This window comes from Eimeria acervulina, genomic scaffold, assembly GCF_000499425.1.
Source record: "Eimeria acervulina Houghton genomic scaffold, Eah_scaff2, whole genome shotgun sequence".
Taxonomy (NCBI): Eukaryota; Apicomplexa; class Conoidasida; order Eucoccidiorida; family Eimeriidae; genus Eimeria; species Eimeria acervulina.
The window spans coordinates 95,110-113,579 of NW_013550064.1; the positions used below are offsets into that span (position 1 = coordinate 95,110).

General features: G+C 50.5%; 6 protein-coding genes across 6 annotated transcripts; 3 read left to right on the forward strand and 3 right to left on the reverse strand.

Moving 5' to 3' along the window:
- Nucleotides 1-248: 248 nt before the first annotated feature.
- On the forward strand, nt 249-3,857 carry EAH_00000580 (hypothetical protein, conserved; the record flags this gene model as incomplete). Its single annotated transcript, XM_013396702.1, has 6 exons — nt 249-894; nt 1,503-1,555; nt 1,646-1,817; nt 2,531-2,870; nt 3,000-3,075; nt 3,513-3,857. The coding sequence occupies 6 exons, from the start codon at nt 249-251 to the stop codon at nt 3,855-3,857; spliced, it is 1,632 nt and encodes a 543-aa protein (XP_013252156.1).
- A 1,343-nt stretch (nt 3,858-5,200) lies between these two features.
- Nucleotides 5,201-5,959, forward strand: EAH_00000590 (hypothetical protein, conserved; the record flags this gene model as incomplete). The annotated part of the gene is made up of 2 exons (XM_013396703.1): nt 5,201-5,261; nt 5,472-5,959. 2 exons carry the CDS (start codon nt 5,201-5,203, stop codon nt 5,957-5,959), a joined length of 549 nt encoding a protein of 182 aa, XP_013252157.1.
- Nucleotides 5,960-6,960: 1,001 nt separating this feature from the next.
- On the reverse strand, nt 6,961-9,067 carry EAH_00000600 (hypothetical protein, conserved; the record flags this gene model as incomplete). The annotated part of the gene is made up of 6 exons (XM_013396704.1): nt 6,961-7,007; nt 7,372-7,430; nt 7,663-7,734; nt 8,210-8,331; nt 8,428-8,499; nt 8,681-9,067. 6 exons carry the CDS (start codon nt 9,065-9,067, stop codon nt 6,961-6,963), a joined length of 759 nt encoding a protein of 252 aa, XP_013252158.1.
- A 777-nt stretch (nt 9,068-9,844) lies between these two features.
- Nucleotides 9,845-10,658, forward strand: EAH_00000610 (hypothetical protein, conserved; the record flags this gene model as incomplete). Its single annotated transcript, XM_013396705.1, has 3 exons — nt 9,845-9,949; nt 10,049-10,276; nt 10,500-10,658. The coding sequence occupies 3 exons, from the start codon at nt 9,845-9,847 to the stop codon at nt 10,656-10,658; spliced, it is 492 nt and encodes a 163-aa protein (XP_013252159.1).
- A 1,048-nt stretch (nt 10,659-11,706) lies between these two features.
- EAH_00000620 (GTP-binding conserved hypothetical domain-containing protein, putative) lies at nt 11,707-14,450 on the reverse strand (the record flags this gene model as incomplete). Its single annotated transcript, XM_013396706.1, has 6 exons — nt 11,707-12,276; nt 12,417-12,859; nt 13,012-13,129; nt 13,523-13,595; nt 13,728-14,100; nt 14,435-14,450. The coding sequence occupies 6 exons, from the start codon at nt 14,448-14,450 to the stop codon at nt 11,707-11,709; spliced, it is 1,593 nt and encodes a 530-aa protein (XP_013252160.1).
- A 1,550-nt stretch (nt 14,451-16,000) lies between these two features.
- Nucleotides 16,001-16,684, reverse strand: EAH_00000630 (hypothetical protein, conserved; the record flags this gene model as incomplete). The annotated part of the gene is made up of 2 exons (XM_013396707.1): nt 16,001-16,516; nt 16,643-16,684. The coding sequence occupies 2 exons, from the start codon at nt 16,682-16,684 to the stop codon at nt 16,001-16,003; spliced, it is 558 nt and encodes a 185-aa protein (XP_013252161.1).
- Nucleotides 16,685-18,470: the final 1,786 nt, after the last annotated feature.

An 18,470-nucleotide genomic window follows, 5' to 3' on the forward strand; every position in this document is an offset into this window, starting at 1 on the left:
AATTTCTTCGCTTTCCGTACAGGGGTTCACTGTTTACGTTTCTGGGTTGCCAGGCGCTTCGCCCTGAGACATCCTGGACGGGACCCCAGGCGTGTGTGGAAAGTCTGGCAATTGTTTTCTGTTACAGACGAAGTATTAGTACGATAGAAGGGTAGGTGCGCGGGTTTGGCCTTTAACTTCAGGTCAAGGCATCCACCAGGAGACGCAGGACCATGCTCATCAAGTGAACTTGTGTGAGGACATCAAAAATGGGGCTAGCGGACTTCCCCTACCTAGTGCAACGGCGGATTCGTGCCGTTATCGAATGTTACAGGTCTACTAGCCTTTACTACAGGAATATAGGCTTCTTTGGTGTCGGCATTTTGTGGGGGAGTGTTTGGGGGTCATACAAAAGGAAGGCGAAGGATGCAACAAACGCAGACTGTTCGGCGGTTCACCTGACGTTCTATGACATCCCAACTGCACTGTCGCTGCAGCAGCAAGATTCTCAGCCTTCATGTGGGGAGCGCACTGACCGTCATTTGCCCCCTCAAAGGAAACGTGCATTTGAAAACCTTTGGGAAGAAGCAGCAAGGCTACTTCAGAGACAGCCTGGGTACACCTATACTCAGATGTTCCGCAGATTAATGCCGGATGAAGGGGTCGAAGATGCCAGTCTGGGTCATGTGGCAGATGCAGAACTGGAGCGTAATAGTAGTGGCCGTAAGGGCGTTGGTGCGGGTATTGAAACACCAACTGATTCTGAAGCCAACCAAGAGCAGCGAGTGGTGGATTATGTTGAATTGCGGGTGTGGGAAAATGAAGAGTCGCATAAAAATGCAGACATGGCGCAAGCGGCCCTTATAAAGAAAATACGTGAGCTGGGTGTTAAAATGGATACGGGGCTTTACAGACGTGTGTTTGACGACGCGTTTGTGCGCCTTATTCAGTGATTAGTGCGTCTTAGATTGCCTCATATAGGTGATAAATGGCATATATATATAATATATATATATATATATATGCTTTATAAATTTTTTATGTCGAACCCATCAACCTGACGCTCCACTTTTGGTTGAACGCGAACAAGGTTGCCACAGTCGAGTTCCTTCAAACCTCCTACTGGTTTCTACTTCTACAACTGCACAGTAGATCTGCAGAAATAAGAACCCTTTTATTTTCTCTAGGGGGGAATCAACACTAAATATTCTTAGGATGGCCCGTGGGGTGGTAACGCACAGTTCATCCTCCACAGCGGTAGTCTTGGCTCGAACGTGTCTATCTATTGGCACACTAAAGATAGGTTTCTCTGTGCTGCCGAAGTACTGGGCACGATTTTGGCAGTTGCCTCAAGTTTTGAACTTATTGAGCTTCCAAATGCACAATATGAAGCGAAGGGTGTAGCTGACGGGGGAAAAGGCTCGTCGACTTCAGAACATAGCAACTCAACTAGCACATGTAGAATTTATGCATGCATTGTAAGCGCAAAGCACGCTGTCTCTGCGTTCGAGCCCGCCGTGTAGCCTACGCAGTGAAGGGCGGCATCGGTCGAGTCACTGCCGGATGTTCGACTGCGGTGACGAGTGTGCGTCCTCGCTGTGGAAGAAGCATTGACATTTTCCAGTGGCAAGTTGTAGGATATTTATGCATAAACTTGTTGCGATAGGAGCATCAAACTTCCAAACAGCAACCTTTAGGGGATTTGCCTATGGCGGCTGGTGGGTCTGCAGTATCAGCGCAGGGTAGCCGTTGGACCACTACCGTAGTTGACGAAGGCTCCAGTGGCCGCATGGTCTCATCCAATATGGGTAGAGTCTTCACATGGATGAAGTATGGAAGTAAATGCCGTTTTCTAATTACAGCCGTTTGTGTTTTTCTTCTGGCTTTAGACGAGTGGGGAATGCGGGCTTCCTCAACCCCCCCACCGCCGACAGCCCTGGACACCGAAGGAGCCGAAGCCTCTGTGGCTGCGATCAAAATATCGCCTTGCAGTTTTTTCTCTGAGCTAATCTCTTAAAAATTTCGGGGGACCTTGAGAAGTTTCACCGTTCAGGTTTAACTTGCGGTGCTGCCGAGGCTGAAGAATGACATGTGAGTGGTCTCGCGAGCTCGACAATACCAGTGGATTTGAAACCGCTAGATTTTTTTTCAGCTTATGCTTTGAATACCCTAATCTCCAATTTGGATCACGCAGGCTTCTAAATATCTCGACGCTTTACGCTTCTGAGGCGCCAGCACGCCTGTTGGCGTGGCTCACCAGCCGCCCCCTTCCACTACACTACGGCGCGCCGAGAGGGAATCAGAGGCATTTCCTGGATATTTTCGAGCGTTTGGGGGGCCAGAAGTCCCCGCACGGGGAGGGCTACTGGCTTTGACATTGTGTCTCTGCATCTCGTTGGGCGGGCTATCTTCGACTCACAGTGTTCCCCAGAAGAGCCCTGCGTGGCTGCCTCCTTGACGAAGTTGTAAAAAATGAAGAGGCAGCATAGAAGTGTTTCGTTTTTTCAGCTGTCACTGCTGGCTTGGATCTTCCTTGTTATTGCCGCCTCAGTTTCAGCTTCTGCGCATGCAGATCGAAGGGCATTCCGCACACCAACTAGGACTAAACAAGAGCCTATACTGGCTCCTGATCAACCTACTTCCTTCACAGGAGAATTTGACGCAGGTATAAACGCGTCTCCACCTGCTGTTGACACACTTGCGAGTGAATTTGGTTTCGTGGAAATCTTCAAGAAACTATTTGGAGGGACAGGCGAGGAGCAGGAGGAAGCGCCCACCACCTCCGAGCAGCGTCGGAGTGCCTGGCAGGAAGAAGAAAGGCATGCTGAGTTCGCATTTTGCTCTGACGTGGGATTTAGAGGCCTTCATCCAGAGGAAGGTGGTGAAGAAGCGTGAGCGTCTTTGTATTGTTTGATCACAAACGGTCGTTGCGGGAGCAGCCCCCAGAAAAGTCCACAGCTAGGCCAGCAAACGTATGCGGTTGGACGTTTCTTACTCTTGTGTATGGATGCGTTGTTGAGTGTCCTTTCTATTACAGCGCATGTTGGAGTCGATGTGGCCGTGTTTGCGAAGGAGCCATGTTTCTTGCTGAGGACGGTAAGCCCTGAATACAGCTTCATTCCTTCCTCTATGGGTCTGTAATTAGGAGTCAGCTGCGGTTCGAGGCTTAGAACAGCCATATTCATTCGTGATGGGGACTACTTAATTGTGTCCTAGACAATATACGTCTTTTCACACAACAGCATTGGGATGGTCATCGCACTTTTGATTATGGGTGTCGATCAATGATGCAGCACTGCCGGAGTGGAGGCTTGTTCCCGTTGCGACAAGGACAAAGCCATGCAAAACTCCTGCTAAAAAATCTGCAGTTCAGGTAAGGAATCGATACTTTAGGGAGGCATACAGTCTATTGTATCTTGACGTTAGATTAGGTTCTCCCATCCACCTATGACTATGCTTAATGGGGGGAATACCAATTACTTGTGCGTGTTAATGTGTACTGTTTTGGGCGTTTTCTGATGCCTTTCCTGCAGATTTTGTGCAAGGCTATCAAGAAACCAACACATTACGACATCACTAGTGCTGTAAAGCAGGAGACAACGTTTGACGTTGAGGCGCAACAGCAGGAACAAATGCAGCAGCTGTCAAGGCAGCAAATGCTCCTACCCCACCAAACACCTTCGGCGCCTGCTTTTGCAGCAGCTCCCCCTGGTTACCTTCCGGGGGAGGCACAAGTAGCGCCTCAGACTTTTGCAGCTGCAGCGTATGGTCGAGAACGAAGCGCCTTCCCGCAGTGGGCTCTTTACCTCATCCTTATTGGGATTGCTCTGACATGTGCGCTTCTCTTATGCTGCTGCCTATGCTTCTGCCGGCGCTAATCATTTAACGTGCATGCGGACGAGAAAGGCCTTCACGAGGGTAAGTGTCTTTCTTGCTAGCGCAGGCCAAACACCCAGCTATCCAGCTCAGGTTTATCCGTCGGACTCCACGCCATTGAGGCTCTGTGAGTGCAGTCAATTGTATTTTTAACGGCCTGGCGTAATGTGATAACGCATTAATCGTATGATTCTCTTGACAGAGAAGTCAGAGGCCGCTGCATAATTGTTTGTCACATTTGAAACGGCTCCACTTTTTAAGTCGGCGAGGTGTTTTGGGTTTTGGCCATCTGCAGAGGTTTGGGCATTGGCTCCATTCAGAGGTGCATTTTAGCGCAGATCCTTTATAAACGCAGCCACTCCCAGAAATACTGCCCCCACACGAAGTGCTTCTCTAAATAACTGGCCGCTTTTCAATTGCCCCGAAGGCATCCAAAAGCACTGTTGAGATTGGTCTGCTAGTCACTTCGTTACTTCGTAGTATTTATTGCATTACCAGGCAGCTTAGGTTTGAAAGTTTCGGTGTTCACACCAGTTGAAATTGTTTCGTGCTACACTCAAGCACTCAAGCGGTAAAAGATGGGCGACCGATACACTGAAAAGCTTTATAGAGTGAATACGCTTCAAGGCGCGGAACTTTTTAATCACTTTTCTGCGTTTTTGTCAATGGAGCCCTGTGGGGCCGGCATGGCCACCACCGCTGGTTGCCCAGATTTTGAACGCGCTACAGGTTGCTTACACAAGCACTAGTCAAGGCCCTTCCCATTTCTGCAAAAAACTTATGCAGCTTAAATTAAAGTTTTTGAACGGTCTCTGAACTATCTCGAGGGTGGAAATTGCCCACAGTAATGCATGGTGCAAGTGGACCGCGGCCTCCTCGAGCTGCGGTCCACTAGCGCCCACGCGGTCTGCGCCCGAAAATAGGGGCTAATCTGTCTGTTAAAAACAATCACCTCCACATAAGAAGGCATATTTGGTCGGAAACCGTTGTATTTTATTGAGTTTCAGCTTATTTATCGAGCCCTAGCGTGTCGCGGAGTGATGCACCCGCCCGAATTGGCGACTGTCTCACTGGGTTGCAGGGAGGTAGCTGTCTTGACTTGCACGAGCCTGTTCCAGATAACCAGATTCCGCTCTCCAGAGTTAAGATATAAGCTTACCTATGCAAGAACTACTCTACCGCGCCTCCCCGGAAACCTGGCCTTCGGAGACCCACCAGGCCAGCAGTGCGGCTCGCTGACTCGCTGCCCGCGACTCAAGTGTTGCCAGATATTTCCACACCAATCCAAAGATAATCTTGCTTCTACTTAGCTAGATCTGCTGCTCTGGCGGAATCATATGGCATGATGGACAATCCGGAAGGGCAGTCTACCGAGTTAAAGGCCAGCCAGGATCCAGGAAAGGAGAGTCAGCCTTTGCTTCCTAGGAAGGCAAAAACCTCAACTACCTATAAGCAATTTTGCTGTTGTTCACTCGGAACATCTGTGACCATCTGGGCGGTCTTTCTTCTGGCATTTTCCACTTACGTCCTCTTTGACCCCAATGTTTCTGGTGCAGCATACACAGCTGGTGGGGTCGTAGGGATCATCACTGCAAGCCTACTACTCTCTGCTATAGGAAAGAGAAACGCTTTCCCCGCTTTTGTCGCAGTGTATACTCAAATCGCCTTGAACATCATTTGGGCTCTGCAGCTGGGCCTCACCATTTACCTTTACTGGCGAGTCCAGCAACATGCTAATGACAGATCAGCCTACACAATTGCTACAGCTGGCTGGCGGCAGCATGAAGACTTGGGACGACTGCCTGCAGCTCGCTTCTTTATTGTTGACCTACCACTGAGCTTCGTTCTGTGCGCTCGCATCGCCTTGCTGGGTACTCTTCTGCTCGTGTCTCATGCCAACCTACGGGTCCTATGGAGCTTTTACCGTGTTCTGCAAGCTGGAGGTACAACCTTCGAATATAAAACTGCAGAAGAAATCGAGGAGCAGACTCTGCAAGCTCAGCTTCCTGGCCTGCCCTCCGCCACACCGACGCCGCGGCCTTGGGGCGTTTCGGGTCAAGGGTCTTCCCGCTCCAGAGAGTTCGCTTCGACTTGGCAGGCATGAAATGTACAAAGGACTCTTCATGAAGGCTTTAGGATATTTTGCCCCAATAGGTACAAGCAAACGTGTTCATATTTGCACGGGGGAAGTAAATTCTTTTTCAGGTTTCAAATTATGTATCTATTGCAGCACTTGACAATACGCTGCCTCTATGCTGGAGAACCCCCAGCACCTCTCAAAGGTGCAACAAGTTCTCCCTTTAACTGAGCTGCATCTTTCGAATTGACTGTGCAGCTATGCCGGGATTTTACTGAACTGATGAGGCATAATCCGGCACTGACCAATACTAGGTTGTCTTTTTTGCAGTAGTCTGGTAGGAACCGCCCTCATAAGTCTATAGACCTCGAGGGCTGGAGCCTCCCAGGCTCCACGCGCAAACCCTATACCCGAGAACCTCATTCATGCAACGGGATATCGCTTATTCCAGCATGCTTACTTGCAAATGAAGAATCTATCTCTTGCTATTTTCTGCCGCCTGCTCCTTACATCGGACGGCGAGTTGCTGCGAGTCTCTAGACGGCATAGCAAAGCTGTTCAATGCTGGCATACCCGCATGCGTGCCTTCACAACATCCTCAGCCTTCATAAGCAAAGCCTCACGCGGAAAACAGCCATGGATTCAGAGTTGTCCATCGCCCGCACTCCCCGGGTTCATGCTCGTCCTTGCTGGGTATCGCTGGTTTGCCTCCCTTCGACAGACTTTGCAGGGGGCCACGCCGGCCAACGGAATGCCCCCAATGCCAATGCCTCTTGCGGCAGTTTCAAAGCAAAGCTCCTCTAAAAGCGCAGTTAAGAAAGCATCAAAAGAGGCGCGTATTTGTAGATAGCGCCAGAGTACCTCCGCCATCACCTTGAGTAATTCCCCGCCTACACGTTGTGCTGTGGCGCCTGCGTCACACTGTCCCCTACTGGGCATTGAGCTATAATCCAGCGCACCTAATACATTATGGAGGCAAAATGCCTGAAGGGAGCTTACCGCCCTCAACGAGTACGTGGTGAGTGCAATTAGCTCCGGGCAATCGCGCCTCTCTTCCTTAGCGTCAAAAACAGTCCTGAATGCAAATACAGATAGGAAAACAGCCTACTGCTCAGCTCAAACACCTCGATGTTCCAAAGCTGATAGGAAAAGAAGGAGGGGCTTCACGCATGGTAATTGAACGCCGCATACACCCAAAGTCGATAGGCCAACTGCCCTGCGGGAAAAGCATTCTCATCCTCAAATGCCTCGTCCAGAGAAACGCAAAATCCCAAAGAAGTGAACTGTTGTTCCCGAAGAACAGCTGGGATTCTGAACTCGCTCACCTGAAGAAGTGGATCAACAGACGCATTAAGTCAAGAAGCCTTTCAATTACGAAAAGCAAGGCATTGGGCACTAGGAAGATGGGTTGCACCATGCGCGAGCGGGCCTAGGCTAACCTATCGCGCAGTCACTACTGATCACTACAAGCGGGCACGGATCTAGCAAAAATGAGAATCTAAGCGCAAGCGACCCCTCACACAACCCCAGTGCACTATTCGACAGTACGCCTGAAAGTCGCTATGTGAAATATCATCATTCGAAGGCACATCCTGCGTGTGACTTGCCCCCTCTTGAATGAGGATGTTTGTCAGAAAGTCCCAGAGGGCATCCCACAACTTAATCTTGAGTGTTTCCAAACTCTGCATTTGCAACATCGTCCCCATCAGCGTCAGCGTGTCAATAGCTACCCCGCAATGCCTTCCTGAGCTGTTGCTTGATAAGCATCGGTGATTATCAAGATGAGGAAGTGCGCTGGGGACCTGAAAAAGTGGTTGCAACGAATGCAAATTTCTCTACTCACAGCTTTCTGAAGAGCGCAGTGAAGGGGCCATATGTGCAGAAGCAAAAAGTAGATGCGACTGTTGAAATCCGCCTGGCCTATTCCAAAGTCTGCAGCAAACAGCTCATCAGCACTACTTTATTTGCTACTGCCGCATACAATGCGGACAGCGGATTCATCGTATTATGCAGTGAGACAAGATCGTGGCCTGCGACGGCAAAAGCTCACACTGCGCAGTTAACACTGTGTCTTCATAACAGGGAATCACTGTGCGGAAAAGCTGCCGGCCGCCCTCTTCCAGCCCCCTTGGAGATAATACATAACTGCGGAAGCCACTGACAACAACTAGCTGCATTTCCTCCGAACAAATTCTTCGGCAAGTTCGGCTGTAATGCATCAACAAGGGACAGTGAGGACGCATAGAAGGCAATGACGCAGGGGCGTCACTGCTTTACCTCCAGAAATAACGTAGCCGCTGCAACAACGAAGGTTGCATGGCTTTTCCTTGTCCCTCTGGAGTAACCAAGCACTCGGCCACCTCCTCCGCTGTCACGGAACTCCAGGACGAGGCGATTATCTGGGCGCCACCAGGGAACAAACAGTTTAGAATGCACGCAACTGCTTCAGCATGGAATCCAGATGGGGGAAATCACTGTAAAGCGGCACGCCTTACCCGCTCGTGACATAATTTTAGCCGCGTTTCCTCCTCCGGCGACAAACAGAAGTCTATAAAGCGATCTTTGGTCTGCAAGAGTACACGCAGTAGACCCCATGTGCTCGTTCGAACAAGCCATCTTTAAAAAGTAACTGTCTATCTTCAGTGTTAACAATTACTCGCACTGCACTAAGTTGGCACGCAGCAGGGCGCCGAAAGTCCGCACCGAATTGAATGAGCAGCCACAGGTCTGTTCAGACTCGAAACGCACCGTGCGCCAGATGAACTTCCGGTCGCCGCCGTTAGATTCCCGTGGCTTCACATAAGGACCGCTAGTGGGTATCTCTGACTCTACTCTAGGTGCCTTTTTGTTGCACGTGCTGTGGTACCTCAAAGTGCGGCCACAATGCTCACTGGAACCACCTATGCAGAGCGCCGGTTTGAGATTGGCACCCAAGACGGGCGGAGTTGATCCAAGACAAGCAGTGAGGTCCTTGTCTGTTGGAGCAGGGGATACTGAATAACACTTGGTGGTGCTGAAAGCATATGTAGAAGCCCTACTGCATTCGGTTCGATTTCTCCCCACATGGCCTCCACATCGAGGTGAGAGGAGCAGAACTCTCGTTTTGCAGGCACACAGACTAAGCCCCTTCCACATTCTGAGTGAAACTGCTGCAAAAGAAGTACATGGCTTCATAGAGAAAATGCTCCAGCAGCTGGCCCTCAGAAGGGAGCATCGGCAGGGTATAGGGTGGATGGAAGTCGGAACTAGCCTCTATATATCCCAGTGACCCGCGAAACACAAGTCATAAAAACAGTAGTGAACCGCATTAGCAAAGATGCCATGCGAGACTGTGTGGATGAGGTGAGCCTCGTAAACTGTGCAGCTTCAACTACCGCGGCTTCATCTGCTGGGCAGTTCGATACATTAGCAGCGTCTAGGATGTTTACAGTCACAAAGAATCAGAAGTTCCAACGAAATGATTCCGCGCTAAATAGGAAGAAATCATTAAATGATGCTTAGCTTGGTTTCGCAGTGAATATGCCGAATGTATACCTGGGATCGCATGCGCATACGCAGCCCCGGGAGAAGACATAGCTCTGTCGGTATTTCCTACACTGCAGATATTACTTGTATTTTCTATTAGAGCACATTTAATTGTATTCATCATGGCATTGGAAGTGGAAGAAACCGATGGCCAAGTAGAAGGGAGCTCACGGGGTCGATCCAGATCTAATCGCGGTCGACCGACTTCCTTAACCACGTGCTTTGGGGAGGTTTTTTCCTTTCGACAAGCTGTTTGTTGAACTGAAAGGCTGCTGTTCTTTACGCTGGAGCAAGCATTTCTGAACCATTCCGCTACGGACAGCGCCTAAATCGTCTTTGGTCGGCGACGGGATAACTACACGGGGATTCAGAATTTCATAAACAGAGATGCAGCCACCTCTTGGAGGCCCTCCCCAGCTACAGGCTCCCCCTGCTCGGGATCCTGTAACCAAACTGCAAATCCTTTTAGGGAACTTGCTGAAGCACTTCACGGTCAGCCGCCATCCCGCCGTTCGTAGTACTGCCCTCACGACCAGGAGCCGATTCATTTTCGCTCATTCGTTCTGTGTGTTGTGCTTTACTGAGCATCAGGATGTGGTTGTGCATCTTTCTGAAGTTGCCCCGCCACGCTCCGTCTCTGGCAAGGTGGACGTGGACGGACCCCCCGAAATCGCAGAAGCATCCAGCTCAGCTGTTAGAACTACAATGACTGAGGAACAGCTAAATGAGTTTATTGTCAGCTGCGCTAAGGGGGTTGGCAACCTTGTGCATGTCATTGAAGAAGAAACAGAGAAGATTCCAGAGGGCATTCAGTCGCAAGTACGGCACGTTCATCCCCCCGTCGCACTGCATGGGTCTTGCTTGCATGCACGAGTCCATAGTACACAAGACTAGTTCTGGCATGGCTGTATAACTTTCAGACAAAATTGAACCTTGCCCTGCACAAAAAGATACCCTACTTACAGGCTATGTAAGTACGCCAATGCGGCGGATGACGGCCCATCAAATGGTGAAATGAGCATTTTTGTCTTATTTGGCGCAGGAAGAAGTCGAGAGCGAATTGCGGTACTTGGAGAGAGAGAACGAAGTGGCCGCAGCGGAATTGAAGGAGCTCGTGGCAGCCGTGCGCCACGTGCGGGAAGCAATTAGAGAAGCGTACAGGGATGCTGCCACAAATGGCACTCGCATTACTATAGACTAGAACGTGTGGGGGGCGCTGGAAAGTGGATCTCCGTGTGATATTGACAACTTCGAAAGCATATTCTATGAATGCAATACACACTGCTCTGCAACACTATGTATGCACGCACACGGTGCGAGCTTAACGGTGATCCACATGCACTTTTCAAACGTAGACACTCCTTCAACCTTTTTTTTTGTAACTCTCCGGTCCAGTTACATCGGAAAAAAGCAGTTTTCCCACTCGCCCGTAACTGCTTCTCTTGTGGGTTTCTGCAGTTGCCTACTGTTCTAACTTGCGGATGTCGCAGCTGATCCTTTTGAGCACAAGACCCAGAGAAGAACTGTTGCTCAATGAAAGTGGACAGTACTGCTACACAGTGCAAGAGAACCTGGTCCTACCATCCTTCCAGCCATCCTGGCGCCAGTGTTTGCTGTTGCTGCTGTCCTAATCCTACGAAATTTGTGATGCTGACAGAGGAGTTATCGTCTCCTTGGCCGCCTGCCTGCTTGCACTCATTGCAAGTGTTAGTGGGAAGGGAGGTCGGCTGCCCTTGTTCTTCTTCAGAAAGACGAAGCCCGAGCGCACTCTCTTCACTCGTACGCAAGGTCTCTGGACGACTTTGCGTATCTAATACAAACGACAATCTGTCTCCATGGCGCCGCATCGTCCAGCACCGCGCTACTGTTTTCTCTGTGCCATTTGTTTGTACGCGCGCGTGACTTTGCGTGTTATTTTCTCCGACGTCCGCTGATGAGCCTAGAGAAACTCTCTTAGATTTCGCCTGTTGTAAATGCTCACTTAAGCAGGCAGGCCGCTCAGTAGCGGACATGTTATTCTCTCCTCCTGCATACCGTTCCCGAATTGTCATCGTCGTCGTCGACTGCCCATTTAAAAGATACCGCATAGGGGGGAGCTCGAGTGTATGCCTTCCCAAATAACCCTGGGTAAAGTCGCTGAGTAAACGCTGCGCAGCCGCTCCCTCGTTGGAGTGATGCCTTTTTTCTGCCAGCTTAGGGAACAACACAAGCAGCGGCCATATACAAAAGCGCGAGTATGTATAGCTACCTCACTCTTCTGGTCCATCCAGCGCACCCCTTAACGCACCTCGCATACAGTTGCAGGGGAACATGTAACATTTCGGATAACGCATTGTCCATCCAACTTTCCAACCCGACCTCTCCCCCCCTCCGCTCACCGTCAGCAGCAGTTGCACTCCCATATTCATATCCTCTTTGAAGGCGCACTGGTCCATCTTGTAGCGGCTCATCACTCTGTCTAAGTCGCTCGCTGCTGGCAACAGTTTTCTGATGCGAAAAAAGGCGTTTCCCAAAGCCACTGCGGCTTCTTCAATCGTGAAGAGGCAACTATGAGGCAGCATGTGAAATGCCCCGAGTAGGGCCAGCTCGTCAGGAGATGGGTGCGGATGGGTGAAATCAAAGAATATCCCCAATTCCAGCTGTCCCTGCCGAGCACCTGTGCCAAGACGTTGCTGCAGTTGCTGCTGTAATGAAAGACTCAGCCGCCGTTTACTTTTACCTTTGCCGGGATGCACGGGAATGAACCCGGGGGTGTCTATTACATCGAAAAGCCGCGACATATCGCCCATTCGAGCCCAGGTAACTGGTTGTCTGTGCAGCTGCAAAGCACACGCAACTCGCATGCTACCCGTGAGTTGGTATTCGTTTCTCCTCCAGTTTGACACTCCTTGCAAAGGAAGTATTGGGTTGCTCTAAACAGAGACAATGGTGAGCAAGAAACTGCGTGTAAGTGGCTCACGTTGACAGACTGCGTGGTGCCGGGCCATCGGTAACTGCGTGCCACTTTCCTCCCCGCAAGACAGTTGGCAATTTTGCTCTTCCCTACATTTGGGACTCCAACAATAAGAATTCGAAGCGGCTTCTTTTTCTGGAGCGAAGCCTTTGTGAGTACTTCCCCCGCGCGTGTTCCTTCGTCGGTTGCTCCTTTGCGCGAGGCAACGAGCTGTGCGACTTGGACAGATGGCAAGGATGATTCCACTCTGCCTTCTGCAGCGGCTACTGCTGCTTGTTTACAAAGAGAACGAAATGCATCCAGTTCTTTCCTGTAGCGGCGGTGCCTCTTGACCAGACTACGCAGAAGCCGCTGCACTCGAACAACGGCTGCGGGCTCCCGAGCGTCAATAAAGAGGTATTGTAGCCGAGGAACCAATGGACATGCCTCGGACAATGCACGCAACAGTCCTGTTAGGAGGCGCCAGACGCAATATGGTCAACAAGTACAATGCGCTATGCATGTTAGGAGGAATGGGCAATATACAACGGAGTGTCGCATACGATGCTGCAGCTCGGTGCGGAGTGCGGAAACAGATCCCGTGCACCATTGCTGCAGTTACCTGATGCTCCCACTTGTTTGCGAGCTCTTGTGAGCTCTGCGTGAAGCTCCAATGCCGCTGCCTCTCGACTCTCACGCCGGAAGTACCGCTGCCAATGGCGAGTCGCCAATGGGCTAGCCTGCAAAAATAGAGAGTTTCGAAACGCATAAGACAGCTCCCCACGGTTCTATTTCGTTGTGTATAGCTGGAAAACACGACGTGAGTCTCTAGTGGTTGCCGCTTAGTGACCGCTTCCAATCCAGCGCAGATGGTCTCCCAGCGCAACAAACTAGAAATAGCAACGAACTAGACCACTGAGGAAAGTACAGCAACACGAGAACAAACATTTTGGGAGGCAGTCAAGTAGTAAAATACCAGCAGCTAGGCGCAGAGTCAGAGAAAAAAAAAACACTACAACAGAAGAGCAAGCACGTACCTGGTCCGCATGCGTTAAAATAACGGCCCTGGGTTTTGGAAGTTGCAAGACGCGCAGGTTGCATCTGGATAGCAGCGGCAATCGAGCATCCCTAACCTCAACAATGGCATCGCATCGTGAAGCTGCTTGCACCAGGGGAACCAGCGACCTCCTGGCGAAAGAAGGGAACCTGATGCGATGAGTAGCACAACATCTGAGTAAAGCCAGGACAATGCTCGCGCTGCAGAAGGCTTAATTCACTGTATACAGAGTCCAAGAGCAGCTATGGATTCAAATGCATGGGAAAGATGTAAGGCCGTACCAATGTGTCCGCCACCGCCTCACGGGTACTTCATCAACGAGAGGATCTTTCAGTCGCATTGCACGAAGGGCAAGTGCCTCCTCTGCACAATCATGTTTCCCCATTGCTGTTTCTATTGTTTCCTTTGCTGGTGGCAGCAACCCGCGCATTCTGTTCTTTCGGCTGGAACAAAGGAAGCGGATGTTGCGCCTGCGGATACGAAGCAGGCGCTTGGTACGCACTCCATTTCCAGTGAACACGCTGTTGATCGGCGAGGGGTCAAGCTTCCGCACAGTCTCAGCATGTCGTGTCCCAGATGAAAGATATGCGTGCAGAATTGTCCCCCCATTAGGCTCTTGAGTCCAAAGACGGTCCTGTGCTGCTCCTTCATCTACTGTCCACCCTATAGGCGAGGTTCTGAAGCAAGTCAATTTGTAATATGGTTGTGCAGAGATGCAGGGAGCCTTGGAAGCTGCTGGCTGTCCTGACGGAGCTTGCACGCTCTGGAGGAGCAGAGCAAAGAGATGAGGCCTACCTAGTAATTGCATACTACGAAGCCACCTGGCAGGCAGGTTGGATGAGCGGGACAAGCCTTCAGCCCACGTGACAAGAATGAAGCCCCCCGCAGAAGGAAATACTAGAAGAGACAGAAACAGCGATAGGGACTGCAGATGACGCTGCTGCAGCTGTCAAGGCAGAGCCTGCACGACCATTGAAGCTGGACTTACGGCGGCAGGGCGTCATCATGGATCGCGTGAGGCTGAAGCAGGCACATAATAATGGGGCAAAAGTAGAACTTCCTCTCAGAAAGTAGAGATAATCCCCAGGGAAGGGATCCAACAATTTTGGTACGTGTTGTTCGGAGCCCTTGTATGAACGACCGTGGGAGTGTGCTACCAGCAGTACGTCGTGAAGTTAAGCGAATACCGCTGGCAACGGGCTTGTTGTTTCATTGCAAAGCGGATGAAATGATGGCGAAAGTAAAATATACTTTGCGTCCTTGCACGGTTTCGCATGAATTAGGTGAGCCTTAACAGCTTGGGGCTCGGGACCCGCCCCAAACTACTTTGCTAATGCGGTGCACACATCTTAATCCCTGATATCCAATTTGTGTAGCTTTGGAGTTTATTTTCTCTCGTAATGTCATGAGGAAACCAAAGGGGCAGAGGTGCAGGACATGACTGCGACTGTCCCCGATTGTCAAACTGCAGCTATTGGTTGTACAAAGGCATACCTCATCGCGCAGAGGGAGGAGCGACAAACTGGCGGTGAGTCGGTTATTTTCGGCCAGGTTCTGTATGCCTCTGTGAGCAGTCGGCGGCTCCTGCGTTTCAATAACTGGTTTACCTCCGCCTGCAACAACGTGCATTGAACACTCTTCAGCGTTCTCAACTCTCAACAGGGATTACAAACGCATGAATTCAGGCGTCGAGGGGATAAGAACCGTAGCTTTTGCAATGAGTTCAACACGCTGACTACGTTTCTCGAGTCAGTACGCTTGTTTGCCAATGCCAATGCAATTCGCCAAAGCTGCACATACTTCACCTCACTGACTACGCTTCTCCAGCCAGTGTGCCTGCATGCCAGTACCGTCGGCACTGAACTGAAGACAGCGGCATAGTTCCGATAGAGGGGGACTCTAGAACAGACGTGAGCTCTCCGTTGGCGCCGAAGCTGATGAACCCGGCGAAGCATACCCAGGCATGGCCTACTCCTTGCATGCGAGGGTTTAGCCTTCCCTTAATTCCCCCATGAAGGTAATGTGCAACAGGGCATGAAGTACTGCCGGTGGGTTTGTCTAAGGTGCCAAGCCCGGGGTGTACCTCAGCGAGCGATTCAATGTTCGCCCCGTTGTAAGGAATTAGCACATCTTGCACCATGTGCAGAACGTGGCAGAGCTGTTAATTAATCGATGCATCATTCGCGGTGAAGAACAGCTGTGGTGCAGTAGTTCAGACGTTGGAAGGCACCGCATCCGTGTCCTCCCTGGCTCGAACTCTATTAAATCGACTACACACGGCCTTTCGAAGGTAACTGTAACGCAGCACTTTATCATCCTTTCCTCTCCAGTCTCTACAAAAGCGTGGTCAATGATGCCCTCATGCTGCCCTAAATGAAGTGTCGAGTTAACTGTTGGCATACCCCTTTCGCACCGGTGACAGGAGGTGGTGCACACTTGTCACCTGGGCCTCTGTGGAATTGCACGTGGTAGGAATAATGCTGGATAACTTTATCTTTTAGGCATGTTGGATAAAGATACACGCATTTAAAAAACTCGCCAACTCGTGCAGTCCTCAACCACCAGTCTGTCTAGCTGATGAGGTAAAATCTGAGCTCGCGCTGTTCATAGAACTGCCACAGAATTCATGAAACACGGGTTCGGCACTCGAAGGATGACTGCCGTGGTACAAGTCCACGCTGGTGGCAGTGAAGCTGCCAGCTGAAGAGCGAGGCGTGTCAGCTGTGGGGATAAGCATGCGGCGTATGGCTGATGCATCTTCCAGATCGCTGAGGTCCCAGGACGCCAATTCGCTGTGTTCAGAGTCACGCGTCAGCGAAGTCTGTGTATCGGGGTGAGATGGAGAAATGACAAATTCTGCATCGGTCTCATAGAAGCCATGTGGGTCCGCAGTCGGTTCAGAAGCGAAACGCACTTTCCTCCTTGCGCCTTCTGAGGCAAGATTTGATGACACTGCAGAAGGCAACGCGGCCTGCTGAGTGGCGTTGCGAGCCTTCTCCTTGTTTTGCACTGCCTCGGACCTCTGCAGTTCCACCCACCAAGCAGGTTGCGCCTCCTCTATGGGCGGCTCCTGAAAGACAAGCAAAAATGTACCAGGGATTTTGCGCGGTGCAGGCACTTCGTTGGCAGTACTAAGACGCCTTAGTTGGACCTCTTCTGTACGTTTCAGTGGATTTTGAAGGGAAAATTGCCTCACCGCACACACTCCCAGCCATCTGACTATCGTTAATGGGTCCATTTATGCGAACAACTCAGCTAGAGCCTGTGGTGCTAAATGGGAAGCCTCGTCCCTGGGAGAAGTCAGGGGAAATCAGGCTGAAATGTCAACCTTTAAAACTTTGAGAGCATTAGTGGATATTTCTTGTGTCGTAGTGCGTGTGCAATCTACTATCAAACCGAGCATTGCCGGCCAGCTTCCGAAGTAAGACCACAGAACATGCAGCAAGAACAAGGTGCCATCCGTCGGGTGCACTGCAACTTCAGCAAGGGAAGAAAATACCGCTTTCCACGCCGTGGGGCCTAGGTTCGGCTTCAATTCAGTTTGAGCTTGCAGAGCACTAGCTCCCGACCCCTTCGCTACCAGCCGGATAATATTTTAAGAAGGGATCCCAATAATCTCCATACGTCTCCCTTGAGATACTCCGAACTCCTCTATTTATCATAAGGACGCAAAAAAAACGAGAAAGCAGGGACACGATGATGTGGGAGCTCAGTCGTGCCCACTAGCCTGCTGTAGTCTGCTTTGTGGGTGCAATACTGTCCGCCAGAGCGCCACACACCCTCAAAACAATTTTTAGTGCTGAAATATGAGTGTTTTTGTGCCATTCAGGTAAAAGGATGAAAAACAACACGGCGAGGTGTCGTGAACGGCAGTCGGGGCGAACGGAGAAGCGCCTTTCGTCTGCTCAAAGCATTTCACAGCCTGTGTGCTTCGAAAATTAGAGAAAACATGAAGTAAACCCATTTCAAAAAGGCGTGGAAGGCTTCTAGTACAGCAGCCCAGGGAAGAAGGAGAGCCGCGTGCAGCAGCGCTCCTGTTGTTGAAAGTCGTGGGGCCCTCGGTCGCTGTACGCTGGTCCTTAAAATACTGAAAGTCGCCATCAAAACCTAACTTTATATTGCCAGATTAGTCAACAAGAATGCATAACAGCTCATGCAAGTGGAACTCTGCCCACCATGGGGACAGTCTCCCTGCATTACCCAGTGGACTGCCGCCAACTACATACTACTAGCATTTGGCATTGCCCTCTGAAATGGGGGAATCGCTACGGAACAATTGCAAGCTCATTTTTGGAATATCAGTATGAACTAGAGAGGAACCTATCTGAAGTGTTTTACTGGACGGACCGGGCTACATTCAGAACATCAAAATCATGCAAGGCGAATGGATACCGTACATGAAGTGGGAGGCAGCCGCTACACATTCATCACCTACCTCGAATTGTTTCTTGTCTGGAACTGCAGCTCTTTAATGGAACAATGATTTTTCCGAGGGTCTGTCCAGTTTCCAGCTTCGCTGCAAGAGGTTGGCGGAAGATGACGAGAGGGCGCCTTCCTCGGGCAGATCACTGTGGATGCAGGGTAGGAGAGGTTTGCTCTTTTCCTTGCGCCTATCTCACAAGCAAGCCTTTCGGCTCTTCATATCCCAATGAGCCCCCCCATTGAGTCCCTGCATAGGAACCCTAAAAGTGTTGTAGCAGAGACATTGGTACTGTACCATTCAAAACGCCCTAAAGCTAGCGTCGGATGGTTGTGTGTGCTGCAAGCACTCTCATATAGCACAGGAAATTATTTTATGTAATCAATCGATGACGAGGGCTTTGACAAAGAGACCCATGGAGCCATTCCTCCTACTCACGCGTGTTCGCAGGAGGCAAAGAAAACATGGTGGCGAAGAGAGTTGCATCGAAGGTAAAGCACTCCCCTTGTGGCTACATGTTCGCCTCACAACATATCAGCTCTATTTAACAAATGCTGCTTAGGTACACATGCAGACTATAGAACATTTGCCAAAGTTGAAAATA